This window comes from Heloderma suspectum, chromosome 6 (assembly GCF_057233095.1).
Source record: "Heloderma suspectum isolate Gila_16-S chromosome 6, 16-S_ref, whole genome shotgun sequence".
Taxonomy (NCBI): Eukaryota; Metazoa; Chordata; class Lepidosauria; order Squamata; family Helodermatidae; genus Heloderma; species Heloderma suspectum.
This window is the reverse complement of record NC_139463.1, coordinates 39,099,714-39,117,431: the sequence shown is the minus strand read 5'-3', so window position 1 is coordinate 39,117,431 and position 17,718 is coordinate 39,099,714. Positions and strand designations below refer to the sequence as shown.

Here is a 17,718-nt window from a genome sequence, read left to right as displayed (position 1 = left end):
AGTTCTAGTGCAACATAGTGTGGTGTAGCGGTTCGAGTGTTGGACTGGGAGCCAGGAGATCCGGGTTCTAGTCCCCACTCGGCCATGGAAGCTCACTGGATGACTTTGGGCCAGTCACAGATACTCGGCCCAACCTACCTCACAGGGTTGTTGTGGTGAGGATAAAATGGAGACGGGGAGGAGTATGTATGCCACCTTGTGTTCCTTGGAGGAAAAAAGGTGGGATATAAATGCAATCAATAAATAACACATCTGGAGGGTGCCAAATTGGGGAAGACTGATCTAGACAAGTGAAACACAATAATCGAAGAGCAGGAGCATCAAAACTAATTGGTCTTGGGGGGCGGGGGGGACATCGGCTAAAATAAAATAATCACTCAAAGGCCCTCAGGCGGTGGGGGAAACAACCTTTGCCAGGGGCCTTAAAGCCAGCAAAAAAAAAAAAGCGGAACAGTGTGAACCTCCCTATGAAGGAGATTCCTACAACCTTGTTGCCTTTGTGAAAAAGGCTCTCTCTTGGATACCCACACAACATGTTCTAGACAGTGAGGGTACATGGAGCAGGGCTTCTGAAGAAGATCTGAATTTGAGGGTAGATTCATATGGGAGTTATGTTCATATTGCACCCCATGTGGGTACATAAATAAGACTGTATTTTAGGGTTGCCAGATGCAAAAGAGGAAAGGGCTCCTGTACCTTTAACAGTTGTGTGGAAGATGGAGTTTCCGCAGATGTTTCTTGTCATGCAAGCTCTACCTGATGAAATTCCCTCTTCTACACAAATATTAACGGTGCAGGAGCCCTTTCCTCTTTTGCATCTGGCAGTCCTCATCACCTGTTATAAAAGAAGGCTTTTTGCTAGTTTTATTTATCTGCCAGTTGAAAATGAATGACAAAAGGAGGGGGGAATGGCAAAGAGGGAGGGGAATACAAGGGGGAAAGGGACTGCCTTTCTTCCTCTACCTCACCCATGAAATGCCATGGGCAGTTACCTAGTCATAACTAAACATAAAAGCCTTCTCTCAAGGTCTTACTATTTATTTTGATTATTTGTTTCATTTCATTTCTATACCACCCAATAGTTGAAGCTCTCTGGGCAGTTTGCAAAAAATTAAAACCAAAAAGTGCAGGATAAAACAATATAAAATATGAAAGCATTAAAACCACAATATTACGATACAACTATGCTTTAGCATCACAACAAGAAATGGAACCCCAGCAGACATTTGCACATGAAGGGGTGGAGCGATGCAGATGGGAGGTAGTGCAGTTTCCAGTGGCTCCCATTCAGTTAGTTGGGATAAAGTGAATGGCCTGCTATCTGGGGCACAACTGAGAGGGAGGGGAAAAAATCTATCTCTTGCCCCAGACACTGGGGTCACTGGGACTCAGGAAGCTGTGTTAGACCTTGCTCCAGTGCTCTCCCCAGGTTCACCCCTTTCTTTGCTCCAATATATATTGTGAGTTGCAACAAAACAAACAAAAGAACAACAGAACTTAAAAAAAAATATTTGCACCAATATAAATGAATGGCTGCTATCCATTGCTGTGGGCACAAATAAAATCCTCAACTGGAAGTTTGGTAATTGGTTGTGGTAATGGGGGTACAATCCTGCCCGCATCCCCGTAATGGGCTCAGTAATGGATCCTTGAAATATTCTGGTCCCTTCCCTCAGCCACACATATCTTGTGATAACAAAGGAAATGTTGATATTCATTACAGTAATGCTAGCCTAGCACTGGGATAAGGAAAAAGAGGGAACAAATATATACAAGGGCAGTGCTAGATTTGCTCCCACTCTTTGTCCAAGGTTGGGATGTGCATTGCACCTGGAGGGACCAGGTATCATCCTGCTGGATGCCTGCTTGTGTCCGCAGGTGCTGACTATTGTAAAGAGAGGATTTGCTGAGCACCAAAGTTATCGCTGATTCTTGTCTCTTCTCTGTCCACAGATCTGATGTTGTAGTGTTGTGCTTCTCCATTGCTAATCCCAACTCCCTACACCACGTGAAGACCATGTGGTACCCTGAAATTAAGCACTTCTGCCCCCGAGCGCCTGTCATCCTCGTGGGCTGCCAACTTGACCTTCGCTACGCGGACCTGGAAGCGGTGAATCGAGCCAGGCGGCCCTTAGCCAGGTAAGAAAAGAATGCAGGGGGGGCTCTAGTGAGCAGGAGAAGCTACATATGGGGTGGGGAGCCTCTTTCAGTCTGGGGAGCCAAATTCAGTTTCGGAGAGGTTCTCAGGGGCTGCATCCCAGTGGTGGGTGGGGCCAAAGGCAAAGGGGGTGGAGTCGAAGACAACAAGGGTGGGGCTGACAATACCAGGATATTATAGCTTAAAGCTCTTACTCCCAGTAAGGGTTCTTCCTCCCCTCCAGAGAATATTCAGCCAAATTCTCACCACCACCACCATTTTGCTACCCACAAATAGGGAAGAGAATCCGGGGAAGCCATTTTCACTTAGCCCAAATTCCCTCCTAACTTTAAAAAAAGATTCACTCGAGATATGGATGAATTACGCCTCGTTGTGCTGACTTGTCCTGTCTGCTCTTAGTGAGAACTAACAGGAGACGAGGCGGCACTGCGTTTTCTCCTAATGAATTGCCACTTCTGTAGCTGCTTAGGCTACAGAAGGCTGCCTGGGAGGCTACCTCCCATCTTGTCATTTTGGCCTTTGATTACGGAGCAGATGTCAACCCTGTTTTCTTCCTCCTCTTTTTTCTCCCAGACCAATCAAACCCAATGAAATTCTGCCCCCGGAGAAGGGCCGAGAGGTAGCCAAAGAACTGGGGATCCCTTATTATGAGACCAGCGTAGTCGCCCAGTTTGGCATCAAGGATGTCTTTGACAACGCCATCCGAGCTGCCCTCATCTCCCGCCGGCACCTCCAGTTCTGGAAGTCCCACCTGCGTAATGTTCAGAGGCCATTACTCCAGGCCCCCTTTTTGCCCCCCAAGCCACCCCCACCCATCATCATTGTCCCCGAACCCCCTTCAAACAACGAAGAGCGCCCAGCTCACCTCTTGGAGGACCCTTTGTGCGCAGACGTCATCCTGGTGCTGCAAGAGAGAATCAAAATCTATGCGCACAAAATCTACCTCTCCACCTCCTCCTCTAAGTTCTACGACTTGTTCTTGATGGACCTGAGTGAGGAGGACCAGCAGGGGACGACAGGAAGCAGCACCGGGACGGGTGTTGCTGAGCGGACACTCCATCAGGAAAGGCATCACCATGGGCGGGAATTCCTCTTGAGAGCAGCAAGCTTTGATATCTGCGAGAGTGCCGAGGAAGCTGGCTCCGGCCAGCAAAAACCGTGCCTTAGAGCCTCCACCAGCGACGGGATATTGCGGGGCAAGAACTACGGGGAACGAGGGCTAAAGCGGGGGAGGATCCTCTCCTCTTGGAGTCGTGCCTTTGTCAGCATCCAGGAGGAGATGGCAGATGATCCCGTGACGTACAAACCCCGACTGATGGTGGTGGTGAAGATGGACCCTTCCATCCAACTGGGGCCCTTCAGGGCTGTGCTCAAGTATCTGTACACTGGGGAGCTGGATGAGAACGAACGGGACCTCATGCATATCGCCCACATTGCTGAGCTGCTGGAAGTCTTTGACCTCAGGATGATGGTGGCTAACATTTTGAACAACGAGGCATTCATGAACCAGGAGATCACCAAAGCCTTCCACGTCAGGAGAACCAACCGCGTTAAGGAGTGTCTGGCCAAAGGAACGTTTTCCGGTATGACCTAGTGCTGTGGGACTTGGGCTGTTTGGGCCACTGTCGTTTATGGGCTGTGGGACTTGGGCTGTTTGGGCCACTGTCGTTTAAGGGCTGTGGGACTTGGGCTGTTTGGGCTACTGTTGTTTAAGGGCTGTGGGACTTGGGCCACTGTCCTAGAGTAGGGGCTTCCAAGCAGCTCAGGAGATAAGCTCGAGTGACAGGGTGGGGGTGCATTTCTCTCACCCTAGGCATGAGTGTTTCCCAAGAAGGCCTCTTGGGGCCATCTCAGGGTGATTTTACCTCAGAATGTAAGAGGAGCCATGCTGAATCAGACAAGAGGCCTAACTAAGCAGACCAGAGGCCTAACTAGTCCAGCTTTCTGCTCCCACAGTGGCCAACGAGATACCTATGGAAAGCCCACAAGCAGGACATGAGCGCAGTAACACCCTCCCGCTCATGTTCCCCAGCAACTGGTACTGAGAGGCAAACTGCCTCTAGTACTGGAGGTAATACATAGCCATCATGACTAGTAGCTCTTTATATCCTCCATGAATTTGTCCAGTCCCCTTTTAAAGCTGTCCACATTGGTGGCCACCACTAAGTCCTGTGGTAGTGAGTTCCATAGTTGAACTCTGTGCTGTGTGAAGAAGTCCTTACTTTTATCTGTCCTGAGTGTCCTACCAATCAGCTTCATGGGATGACGCCATGGTGTTCTATTATTATGAGAGGTGTCTCCTTATCCACTTTCTCCACATAGTACATAATTTTGTAGACCTCTGTCCTATCTCCCTGTACTCACCTTTTTGGGGGGAAGCTAAACAAGTTAGGCAGAATGCGTTAATAGAGGTTTGGACTGTGCTATGTCAGGTGCGTGTCCGTGTGCCTGTCTCATTTTTTAGTACTCTTCCCATGTAAACAAACTTCTTCCTTGTAGTAAATAGCATATCAGAAAGAAGATGAGTGTTCAAACTTCTTCCCTGATACGTTAGCTTTCTCCCCCATCTAAACGTATCTTAGTTGGTTTGTTTTTAACTGAAAAACTGAGGAAATGGCGAGGCTGAACTTTCTCCCTGGTGGGCCAGTTTTGAATATGCACGGAGTTTATTTTTAAGATTGGGGAGCAATCGTAAGCAAACACACACAAGCAGCCTGGAGTATGGTGCAAGGTATGCCTTACTGCTTGGCTCTGTTAAAGGTATAAACCAGCCCTTCTGTACCTCTTCTGGAGGCGCATGGAGGTTTGTGCCAGCAGATGGCCGTCTGTTCCATTACACAAGGTTTCTTGACGTCTGTTGTGCAGGAGCCAATTTAAACTTTAGTATTAATTTGGCACCTGCCTGTCCTCGTTGTGAGGAACATTCTGTTGCAGTGTCCAGTTTCCTGCTAATTCTCTGCCATTTGTGCACCTCTGTTGCTATACCAGTCTTGGTGGCTGTGGCTGTTATTCATGGCAACAGTCACTAAAACACCATGGCAGTCCCACCGCCCTCCGGTTAAGCCTGTAGGATAAACACAAAGGTCAGCACCCTTCCTTTTCATCTGTCCTGGACCATTCTGGACTGTACGAAACTCATACCATAGCTTTATGCTTCACCCAGTTCCAATTTGTGGGATATTCCCAGATGACTAAATTGCCTTTTTCAATGTTAGATGTCTCCATGTTGGATTTACAGGACAACCCTACGTATATTTGCTCAGAAGTAAGCCACTGTTGTTTCATGGGGCTTACCCCCTCCGAATGATTTAGGAGTGCAGTCTCAGGCTTCAATCCTGTGCAGCCTTCCCCGGGAGCAAGCCCCAGTGAATACCATGGGACGTACTTCCGAGCAGACATGCATAGGATTGTTTGGCACGGAATGCTGACCTTTGGTGTTCCAGGCCATCCTTGCATCATAAGCGACATTAGTGTGTGATGTGGTGACCTGAGGCCAAGTGTCTATTAGGGTAGGGTTGTTTGGGTTTGCCTGTGAATCCTTTACAACACCGGCTCCAAAAGGAGGCCAGTGGCCAGCAGCATGGGTACAGAAACCTAGCAATACGCACCTCGGGGCTGATTCACGGTTTGGAGAGTGAAACGTTACTGCGAGGTGATTTTATCCCTCCAGTGTCTTGTGAAAGTGAAATCATGTGGAGATTCCAGCAGCTTGGATTCCAGCAGCATTTATTCCATGATGCCGCTTCCTCTGGGGCTTCTCTGGGGGGCTAGAGGGGCTGTGGTGCAGTCTGCAGAGCAGGCACAAATGCATTCAGGAGGCTGTGGGTTCAAATCTACACGTGGGATTTATTTTTAAAGAAGGGCTGTAACTCGGGGACAGAGCACCTGCTTTGCATGCAAAAGGTCCCAGGTTCAGTGCCCTGTGTGTCCAGGTAAGGCCGGGAAAGACCCCTGCCTGAGACCCTGGAGAGCTGCTACCAGTCCGTATTGACAATAGTAAGCTAGACGGACCAATAATCCAATACAATATGGGATAGCTTCCTGTATTCCTCTTTAAATCAGCCTTTTATTCAGAACCATGAGGACTGGAATCTTACCTTACCTTTAGGGGAATGACCATAGCTCAGTGGTAGACCTCATATTTTGCATGCAAACGGTCCCAGGTTCAGTCACCAACACCTCCAGGGAGGGCTAGGAAAGATCTCTGCCTGCAGACTTACAGAGCTGCTGCCAGTCAGTGGAGACACTACTGAACTAGATAGGCTATTGCTCTGACTCAGTCTTAAGGCCTTGTGATAGTGCAGCACGGCCCATGAACGCCTAAACCTAAACATGCGCTTATGTACGTTTTCTTTGCTTGCAGATGTCACCTTTATACTGGATGACGGTGCTATCAGTGCCCACAAGCCCTTGCTGATCTCCAGTTGTGACTGGATGGCTGCTATGTTTGGGGGTCCATTTGTGGAGAGCTCAACCCAAGAGGTGAGGCAACCCTGAGCACGGAAGGCTCAGCGCTGCGTCGTTATGTCTTTCTCTTCCAACGTTGGCCGTATCTCTGACTGACTAAGATTGGGCCCAGCTTCGCCAGAGCAGGCTCCTTGGCTCTGCACCGCACCTGGGCAGCCCTTTTGATGAGCAAGTGTTTTTGCTCCTTCCAGCTGCCGAGCCGAGATCCCCAAGGAGGTGGGGGCAGAGGTGCAGCATTGAAGGGAGGGGGTAGAGTGCTTGCCTTTTGCTTTTCCAGAGTACCTGACTTTTACTAATCAGAATCCCAAGGGGAGGATAGAGAAGGCAGAGGTAGGAAAAGATTTTAGCACGAGCTGCAATTCAGTGCAGTTTGGGGATGAATGATCCAGTACATCCTATACAGTAGTAAGAGCTGGAATAGCGGGCAGTGCTTAAATTGCTTTGTCTTTCGTTGCACACCCCCGCCCCCTTAGATCCTATTTTTAGAAGGCTACGGAGCAGGGGGTGATTTGGTTAAAACTGGAAGGAGCCAGAGTGGGAGGGCTTGTGGCTTTGCTGGGGGCTGGCTCCCCTATGTTTTCTCCCAGAATTGGAATGCTGAAAATGAGAGTGGGCTTCAAACAGGCAGAGGGCCTAGTTGTACTCAAAGGCAATGGATTTTGGGTGCTCTTAAGGTCGGCAGAGTGGAAATCCGCCAGTCTGACCTGTGGGCCACAATCCATCAGGAAGTCCTTCTGTACAAGCCCCATCAAAATGAACAGGAGGAGCTGCTCAAGAGGAGAGTAGGTCGGACTTCCTGGTGGATTGTGCCCTGTTCTAATTAGTGGGGAGAGGAGGAGAAATGTTGTCTTGGCTTTCCATCTCAGGCACCAAAATACCATTAGCCAGCTCTGCGGTCTGCATTTTTGGCAAGCTGCTTTCTCTTCTGAAACCCTTGCAGGCTGCATACAAAAGGCCAATTTATGCAAGACCACCTCTCACATATTTTGCCGCCTGGGAATGAGGCTGCCATGGTTCCCCTTATCATCACCATGTATGCGTTGGGAAGCAGGTGTGTGGGGCTGGCCCCTTACTAGGGTCATAGATGTGCGTGGAGAATATGCAGCCCCCAGACAAAAGATGTCCAAATATATATTTCCAGGGACGGGTCAGTAATGCTGGCAAGCATCACTTGTGCCCCAGTAGGGATGAAACACCGAATCTGCAAAAGGATTTTGTGGGAACAGATCCTAGATTTGCTTTCAGGCTGCTGTGGGTGTCAGCTGGACAGGTTCCATGCTGGCCTAAAAATTAAAAGCAGACCTTATAGAGCAGGGGTAGAGAACTTATGGCTGTCCAGATGTTTTGGCCTACAACTCCCATCAGCCTAGCCAGCATAGCCAATTATGAGGGATCAGGGGAGGTGTAGGCCAAAGCATCTGGACAGCCACAAGTTATCCACCCCTGTTGGGGAGGCAAGATGGTGGCCAGATGCAAAAGAGGACAGGGCTCCTGTACCTTTAATAGTTGTGCAGAAGAGATCCTTTCTTTTCCTTTTCATTATTGTTGTGTCCTCCTAAGAATATTATATTGTTGGGAAATTGTAGTTATTGATCAGGCTGTTGGTATTGTTTATTACATTTATAAAGACAAAAATAAATAAAAAGTATTTAAAAAAAAAAGTTGTGCAGAAGAGGGGAGTTTGACCTGGAAGCTTTTATAGGGCTCAGACAATATCACATGAGCCACTCTAGCCTATAGCTATGAAGAGGCTTTCTTGGACTCCCTGGGTTCCCTATAATTCCCTCTATTAGCCACAGCAAATGGAATGAGGCACAGGCTGATCCCTAGTTCTTAAGTTCTGGGTTCAGGACCTGCTGCAGCTGTGAGTTCTGACACATAGCAGCAGGGAGCCCTGAAAGAGCATAGCAGCCATCTTACCATTGGGTAGAATGAGGGGGGGAATTGCAGCAAAGTGGTGCTGTATAATTGATGCTGAACACCATCATGCCATTTTCTGCATCCGAGTAGGCCACAAAATTAATCCTTGTTGTCCTCCCGTCCCTATTCTTACAGGTGGTGTTACCTTACACCAGCAAGAGCTGCATGCGTGCGGTGCTTGAATACCTGTACACGGGCCAGTTTTGTTCCACATCAGACCTGGATTACATAAAGCTCATCATCCTGGCTAACCGCCTATGTCTGCCACACCTGGTTGCACTCACAGGTAATTTTGGGGAGCTACAGGCACCGGTCCGATTTCACAGCTGTAGTCAAGCACAACCTGCGAGCAGACGGGACATCTGTGCATTCCAAGCCAAGGAGGAGGAGAACATTCCAATTTCCCTGCTTTCGGGCAGAAATTACTGTATTTTGACGCTTCCCCTGCCCTTCTGGAGTGATGCTGACGTGGGAAGCGGGAGATGCCTTGCGTGTTAGTGTAGGATCTGGAAAGCCTTCCTGAGATAGCAGGTTATGGGGCAAGAGGCCATGTTTTAGCCAAGCTGTATACTTTCCAAAGTGTGAAGCTTGCTTACTTAAGGGCAGCCAGTGCAGTGTAGTGGTTAGAGTGTTGGTCTGAGTCTAGGGAGATCCGGGTTCAAGTCCCCACTTGGTAGGGATGTACGAAATATTTACCTCCAGGTTCCAGGGGGTGTCCACAGTAGGGGGGAGGCGATCCGTCCCTCCCCCCGGAATCCTCCCCGGCCGGCTCCACTCCGTGGCGAGTCCGCAGAGCCGCTGGCCAGGCCCGTCCGCAGCCGGACTTCTGTCCGCTGCCAGGCTGCAGCCGCAAATGGCGTCCGGCATAGCGGACGCCATCTGCGACCCTGCTTTAGCCGTGATAGGCTACGTAAATATTTAAATAAATATATATATATACGTAAATAAATATTTACGTAGCCTATCACGGCTAAAGCAGGGACGCAGATGGCGTCCGCTACGCCGGACGCCATTTGTGGCCACAGAGCGGAGCAGCGGATGGCAGTGGACGGACCGGCCGGCGGCAGGTAGGGTCTGTCCAGGGGGGATTTCGGGGGGGGGGGTAGTCTGTTCCACCACAGACTCCGGGGGGGGGGGTGGATTCTAAAGAATCCAGCCTCGTTGGAGTCTGTGGCAGATTTCTCCGCCATCCCTACCACTTGGTCATGAAGCTCACTGGGTGACCTGGAGCACTGACTGACCTACCTGCCAGGGTTGTTGTGAGGATAAGACGGAGAGGAGGAGGATCACATACACTGCTTTGGGCTCCTTCGAGGAAAGATGGGATATAGATGTAATTAATAATAAAATAAAATAATAAAGGAGGCGTTCCCAGTTGCGAAAAGAGGGGAACTTTCCTGGCTGGCCAGTTCACTTTGCTGCTGCTGCTGCTGTCTTGGATCAGCCAGCAGGTGGCTCACTGAGCCACCCTTCTGTCCACTGTCTCTGGCCTGGTGGTGTACACATGGAGAAGAACGAGGTGGCAGGCAGGTGCGTAAAGTTACCTGCAAGGGGGAAAAGGCGTACAGAACAGGGAGTGGGCTCGGATAGAACTTTTCTCTTTGATATGCTTCCTTTTTTTTACTTGCTGTTTTTAAACTGTAGAGCAGGCGTGCTCGCTTCTACAGATCTGGGGGCCATTTTCATCATCCAGTCTCCTGAAAAATGAATTTCAGAAAACATTTTTTTAATGAAAGAAATGGCAGCCGGAACACTACAGAGCCCCCAAAAGGTCAAATGCGACCCTTTTAGAGCTCCGTAGCAACTATGGAGCCCTAAATCTAGCTTGCAAACAAGCTAGATTTGACCTTTTTGGTGCTTGGTAGCTCTCCAGATGCCATTTTTGGGTAGTTTAAAAAAAGAATTGGGGGGCAGGGGCTGCCTGTGGCCCACGGGCTGCGTGTTGCACACCCCTGATGTAAAGCATTCAAAAGCAGCATTCCCCACCTGACTCTGGAGTGATGCGGTTGATTCTGCCGCCTGAATCTGCCCCATGTAGACCAGGCCTTACTCTATGCATTATGTGCTTCACCCACTTAGTATTGGTTGACATAACTCACAGCTAATGAGCAGCTCCCTATTGTTTGACTCTGCTGGAATTCCACCCCTGCCCTCTGAAAGCTTTAAGTACACCTTAGGAACAGAGGAAGCTCCTTATCTCAAGCCAGACTGTTTGTCCATCCAATTTCTACATTGCCGAGACAACGATCATGCTGATCTTTATCGACCTTCTTAGTGAGGAGGTCGCACTCATATACTCTAACCTGGGTGTGCGTGGTGTGCTTTTAAAATAATCATCATAACAAATTATGATTCTTTTTACACAGAGCAGTGCACAGTGTCTGGTCTGATGGAGGCGACTCAGATGATCGTGGATATTGATGGCGACGTCCTCGTGTCCCTGGAGCTGGCTCAGGTATAAGCGGCTTGGGCTTGGTGAATTCTGCATTGCACAGGGTGGCTATGGAATTTGCTTCTTTGAGAAAATTGTAGGAGGCTTTTTTTTTTTTGGAAAAGGGAGTGACCGGAGTTGCGGTCCAACCCATCTAGAGGGCACCAGGTGGGGGAAGGCTGCCTTGGGGCTTCTTGCATCAAATGCACAGTTATGGAGGGATCATGTCATACTTATTCATTCTAGATTCCAGCTTCTGACTTAAGGACACCCTTGAGCTACAGACTAAATGCGGTGCCCAACTAAATACAACTCCTACATTCAAAGGCCATAGTATACCTGTAATTAATGGGTGCTGGGAAAAAGCAATAGTATAAGGCCACTTTCTTTGTTCCCTAGGTCAGGCTATTTGCCCATCTAGTCTAGGATTTTCTACTCTCACTTGCAGCGGCTCTCCAGGGTCTCAGGGCAAGGTCCTTCCCCCTGACCCTTTTAACTGGAGATCGAACCTGGGATCTTCTGCAGACAAAGCAGGTGCTCTACCAGTGAGACATGCTCCCTCTTGTGAACTTTCCAAGGGCATGTGGCTGCTCACTGTTGGAGACAGGAATCCGGGCTAGCTCGATGGACGTTCAGCCTATGCTTATGTCTTCCAGTGGCATGCAAGCACCTCCTCCACCTTTTCCTTGTTGTGTGCTCTTCCCCTATATGGCTTAGCAGCCTTGAGAGTTCCTTGGAAACGTTGGCTGAGTTGGTGCAGCACTGGGACTCACGCCGATCCGTCTCTTTTCTCCCCTCCAGTTCCATGGTGCCTACCAGCTCGCCGACTGGTGCCTCCATCACATCTGCACCAACTACAACAACATCTGTCGCAAGTTCCCTCGCGAGATGAAAGCCATGTCAGCAGGTCAGCATGGGTTGTGACTTGCACATCACCTTGGGTGACAAATAGGCAGTGAATACGTTTTCTGTAATAATAAAAGGGGGTGTGTGTCTTGTCTGTCTGTCAGTGCCATAGCACCAAGACCATGAGACTTAGACACCTGACATACCTATTGAGGGGCCCCTAGAGGTGACTGCCTCAGGGTTATTTTGCTTTTAAAGCACATTAATTAATTTTAATTAATTTAAACCTATCTGTGTGGTTGAAGTACCATCTTTGGTCACTAGGTGGCAGACTTCTCTAACCAGCACATAGCTTTGCGGGTGATACAGTTCACAGCCGAGGGGAAGTAGCCGGAGCGTGACAGTTCTATGGCTGTCCCCTCCCCACTGCTGTGGGCAGCCCCTCCTCAGGAATGGAGTGAGCAGACTCTTCCCTCAGGGGGCCATAGGCGTGGACCATGGCAGGGGCTGTGCCTCATGGTACCAGTGGCCATGGCATCCCTCAGGCAGGGCGGGCACAGCTGTGTAAGTTTGCTTGAAGGCTTCACTGCATCAAACTAAGGGCTATTCCAACCCATGCAAAGCTGGATCCAATCGTTGGAATAAATAAATAGAACAGGAAGCCCTCTAGTCTTCATTGTCCCTGCTTATTTCTGCCCTTGACTGTTGCAACGGGTAGCCCTTTTGCAGCTTGTGCAGTGGCCTCAAAATAACCGTTTGCACTTAAGAGCAACAGTTTCTAGCCTTTGGGGGGAGAAAGCCCTGAAAACGTGTAGCCACTTTCTGCTAAAGGCATAGAAACCACAAAAAGGCCAGGCGCCCTTCTCAGCAGTTCCAGTCGTGATGAACAGGATTCCTCACTGCCGTTACAAATCCTCCAGGTGATCTCTGCTCCCAAGAGCCCTTTTGGGTCAAAGGTGCTTGGCATCCAGTTTGACTGCAAATACATTTTGCAGAACATCCACCACTACCCCTCGCCACCACAGCATGCTCTTAAATGCGTTTGTGCGAAGCTGACCTTCGGGACAATGTTTTTTGAAGGACCATATCTGCCTCTGTGAACGCGCCCGGTCTCCAAGATCAGCCATGGAGCCCTGCTCATGTGTCCACACGTAAAATTGTGGAATGAGCTTCCCAGAAAGGTTTGCTTGGCGCCTACATCGTGCTCATTTCGGCGCCAGGTGAAGACCTTTTTATTCTCCCAGGCATTTTTGTTTTTAATCTGGTATCGTATCTTAAATTTCTGCATTGCGGCTTGTTTCCGTTGGTTATTTTTATTTTTACATTTTATAATCTTTATTTTATTGTCTGGTAATTCATGGTTTTAATTGTGAACTGCCCAGAGAGCTTCAGCTATTGGGGTAGTATTAAAATGTAATAAATAAATTCATAAAATCTATCACAGGGCGGGGAACCTTTTTCTGCCCAAAGGTCAAATTCCAATCTGGGAAAAGGACTTTGAGGGCTGTATTCCATCTCTGGGTGGGGCCAAAATGTAATTACCAATTTTATTCAGAAGCAAGCAGGGCAAGCCTCAGAAGCAAGCAGGACTGACTCCCTTAGCAACTTACTCCCCAGGCCCCACCAGCTCCCCTGCAGAGAAAAGCTCTTAACTTCAATCAGCAGCTGATAGGAAATAAGAGCTTTTCCCTGCTGGGAGAGGGGGCATAGCCTGGGGAAGAAGCTGGCAGGCTGGATGGAGGTTCCCCCTCCCTGGTCTATCAGGTTTGCAGGGACAAGAGGCAGGGCTTTTTCTGTGGTGGCCCCATATTTACAGAATGCCCTTTGCAGCAGGTGGGCTTGGCTCTCCATATTCTGAAAGGGCCCTCTTCCGGTGGTCTTAACTGTCATTTATATTTTTTATTTGTAGTGGAATTATATTCTAATGCAGGGAAAATCTTTTTCTTATTTTACTATTTCATAAACACTTTTTTTTTTACTATTAGAGGTGGTATACATTTAAATAAGTGCTTTTTAAAGAATGCAGTAGTAGAAGCCTAGTGGCTGGAGTTTTAATTTCCCCACTTCCTCCCTCCGCAGAGAACCAAGACTACTTTGAGAAGCATCGCTGGCCCCCAGTCTGGTACCTAAAGGAGGAGGATCACTATCAGAGAGCCCGGAAAGAACGTGAGAAGGAAGACTACCTCCACCAGAAACGGCAGCCTAAGAGGAGGTGGCTTTTCTGGAATGCCTCTTCCCCTTCCCAGTCACCTTCCTCGTCAGCGGCCACCGCTTCCTCTTCCTCCTCCTCCTCCTCCTCTGCTGTGGTTTGAGAGGTGCGCTTACTACCCACACTTCAGTCTCTCTTGGAAGGAGGGAGCTGACCACCACCCTGAGCCAACATCTGGTTCAGCAGGCATGGAGAGAGAAAGAGGGGACACCACTAGCTCAAGCCCCCAGTGGAGAAAAGGAGCATGAATATCCCGGGGAGGCTGGCACGCATCTGTACAGGTGGAGCTCAGGAGCTGGAGCATCTTCTCTCTCATCTAGAGCTCCATATGGTCCAGATCCCTGCCTCAGCTAGCATCTGTGCCAGATGGCACGTCAGGCAGGGCGATTTCTTTGCCAGGGGCTCGCTCATCTAGCAGGACAAACCTCACGTTTACAGGAATGCAAGAGGTTTTTGGTTTTTAAATAAATCTGCTACAAGGAAAATGCAGCAGTTCTGCATTGTTTTTAAATGAGTTTTTTCTTTCCTTTGCGAAAAGCAAAAAATTCAAGAATGTGATTGGATGCCTCACATTGTCCATTCTCTGCACCATAACATTTCAAGCGGCTGTAGATGCTATATGCCCCAGGACCTTTTTTCCCCCCTTGGCAAGGTGGACACATTTTTTGTTGCCCTTACCACCCTGGCGCTTGTCTCTAGAATGTTTGCTTTACAGCAGGGCACGTATCCCGGCAGGAGGAACAGCAGCAGCAAACAGCTGTCGGCCCTCCTCATGAAAGGCAGGCCCCTGTGAAGGAGCCACAGGCCAAGAGAAGCTCAGCTCCTGCACTGGGACTCAATTGCAACAGGAAAGGGCCCTAGAACGGACAAACTGGCTCACTGAGGCTGGAAAAATGCGCTTGTTTTTTCCTTTAACAATTTTTTTGTCACTAGCTTGCAACACAATCAACCAGAATGATGGCAAGTTAAGAGGAATGGGGAGAATCTGTCTTGAAATTTACTGCATCCAAGACAGACCAGGAAACTCCAGATGTTGTCGCTCTTGTTTTTAATAAAACAAACCAATACACAAGTTGGATTTTAAGTCTGGAAGGTTCTGTTATAATAAATGGCATTTTAAAAAAGACAGTGGTGGTCTTGTCTGTGATTTGGAAGGAGAGCAAGCAGTCGCCTCAACAGAGGAGAGGTACAGCTCGCTCACTCTGTACAGGGCCAGTCCAAGCGATTTTGCTGCCTGAGGCAGAGAATAAGATGGCGCCCTCTCCCGTTCCACATACGAAAGCTGACTGGACTGTTTCTTCAACACTTACAATGGGACAGCATCCTCCACTGCATCTGAAGGCAGCAGGCTAGCTTAGGGGGCACAGGGCAGGGCGCTTGGCACTGAGCTCTCTCCTCCAATACCTTGTTGCAGCCTCCCAGCAACTTTTGCCAGAGGTGACTGCCTCACTCTGCCTAATGGTAGGGCCGGCCCTGGCTCTGTAAGTATGGTTCAACTGATTCAGGCCCATTTGTGTGTAAAGGCAGGACCAAAACTGTAGTACGCTATCTGGTACAGGATTTAACATTTCCTGACAGTGATCAGGTTTCCTTTCACCAACCAGGTTGTCCCATATAATTGCAAAGGCGAGTTTAAAAAGTTTTGGCCTATTATGCCATTTAGATCCTGCTTTCCTTCCATTTTGAGACTGATGGGGGCATGCAGACAGTTCCCAGGCAGTCCTCCATCTAGGCCAGAGAGTGGGCAACTTGGGGAGGGCCATGGCTGGTAGCGCAGGTGCTTTACATGCAGAAGGTTCAAAGTTCACTCCCTGGCATTTCCAGGGAGGGCTAGGAAAAGTCCTCCTTGAAACCCTGGGGAGCCTCTGCCAGTCAGTGTCAACAAGCCTGGGCTAGGCGGTCTAATGGTCTGACTCAGCATAACTTGTAGCTCTCCTGCTGTTTTGGCCTGCAGCTCCCAATGAGGGCTGATAAGAGGTGTAGGCCAGAAGTTCTGGAAGGCCACAAATGGCCCGTCCCTGATTTAGGCACTACCCAGACCTCTATAGAGCTTCAGCTAGATGGCTCCCTCAAATCATAGCCCTGGGACCCTCGAGCCATTGCCACCATTTCTCTAGGTCTGTGATGGCTGAACTTGGCCCATAGAGCCATACATCCGATTGATCCATGCATTCAAGAGGGTAGGGAGGAGCCTAAGGAGGATATAGGCGTAAGTTACACAAAGGACAACCTGTGCAGAGGTTAGAGCCAAAACTTGATTTGGGCCTGGACAAATAATAGAGTTGTTCACACTGTCAAAACATTGGTGCTCCACATTTCTAGCAACCAATCCATCCTGAGCCTATCCTAGTTTAGATGAGCTGAAGCTTCCAAATGGACAAGAGGTATGGATGACAGGCAGTAGGTCTCAGTGGGAAACCTCGTGATGTGGTGTGTTGGCACAAGGTGAGGTGGCAGAAAAGCACTCCAGCGATCACCTTCACAACCTAATGATCCACAGCCCGTTTCACACCTAACGACAACCCAGAGTACAAGTTGCTGTTGAATCATGGGTTATCATTACATGCAAACCCTGTACTATGGTATAACTATGGGTTGTTGACTACAAACAACTCGGGAAGAGAACCCATGGTTTATTGTTGGGTTGCGAACTCTGGATTGTTCATGGTTAATGACCCATCCATAGTTAAACCATAGTGCAGGATTCAACCCACAATTCAACGACAACCCATACTCAACCATACTCTACCCATACTCAACTCTTGGTTGTTATGTGCAATGATGGACAGATTGTCTAAAAGCACTCCCGCATTAAAACCAACCTACACCTATCAAGGAGAAGACTAGAGAGCAACAATCCATGCAAAGACCGTACTAGATGTGCCTTTAGTTTAGGGACTGGCTATTCAGCTGCTAGGAGGTAGCTGAAGCTTGCCCTTTCCTAGCTTGCATAGCTTCATTTGGCAAGCCCCGTCCAATGAATTTGGGAGCGTGCGTGGGGAAAGGATGAGAAACATAAGTACACCAATTGCACATTCCTATTTGGACATTTGTGACAAACCATCATAGCACAAGGTGGATTTACAAAACACAAAAATCAGTAAAGTGTAAAATTAGCACATCTTATAAAAACAATAGAAAAACAGCACATTAAAATTTCCTCCAACCAATATTTGATTTTCCCCTTACCCCTTTTTGGCCTTGGAAGTCCCTAACCATGAGAACACAAGATGAAAAACCTGGCACAGGAATTATAAAACCATAAGTAGTTTAAAGAGCAATAAGCAGTCTCCACCAAGTAGTTTGCTTAATGCTAGAACTGCATGCTAAGATTTCTTGAGAGCCTATTAATAGATTGCAAGACAAAGTATACAATTTTTATTTTACTTTTATCCATACACCCAAAATGAACTTGAGCACACTCCAGGAGAGCGGAGGACAGGAAGGCCTGGCGTGCTATGGTCCATGGGGTCACGAAGAGTCGGACATGACTTAACAACTGAACAACAACAACATATACCCCAAAATTGTACTGTTTAGAGCTTCATAAACTAAGAGAAAAGTCCTCAGCTTCAAAAGACTTACACTCTACTCTCCAAAGCAAAACGGGCGAAGGATAAAAAGGTCCAATACAAGCAGTGCTTGTATATTTGGGCTTGTTTAGCTTTCACATATAAAAATCTCAGT

General features: G+C 48.5%; 1 protein-coding gene across 3 annotated transcripts in view; it reads left to right on the top strand.

The window, feature by feature from the left end:
• RHOBTB2 (Rho related BTB domain containing 2) overlaps positions 1–14,910 on the top strand; it is an 83,708-nt gene extending 68,798 nt beyond the window's left edge. For all 3 annotated transcript variants that reach the window (XM_084803974.1, XM_084803973.1, XM_084803975.1), the window contains 7 exons: positions 1,954–2,139; positions 2,732–3,741; positions 6,522–6,640; positions 8,681–8,831; positions 10,912–11,000; positions 11,778–11,883; positions 13,902–14,910. In XM_084803974.1, coding sequence (XP_084660100.1) covers positions 1,954–2,139; positions 2,732–3,741; positions 6,522–6,640; positions 8,681–8,831; positions 10,912–11,000; positions 11,778–11,883; positions 13,902–14,134 — 1,894 coding nt within the window. In that variant the 3' untranslated portion in view covers positions 14,135–14,910. The remainder of the gene's footprint in view (positions 1–1,953; positions 2,140–2,731; positions 3,742–6,521; positions 6,641–8,680; positions 8,832–10,911; positions 11,001–11,777; positions 11,884–13,901) is intronic.
• Positions 14,911–17,718: the final 2,808 nt, after the last annotated feature.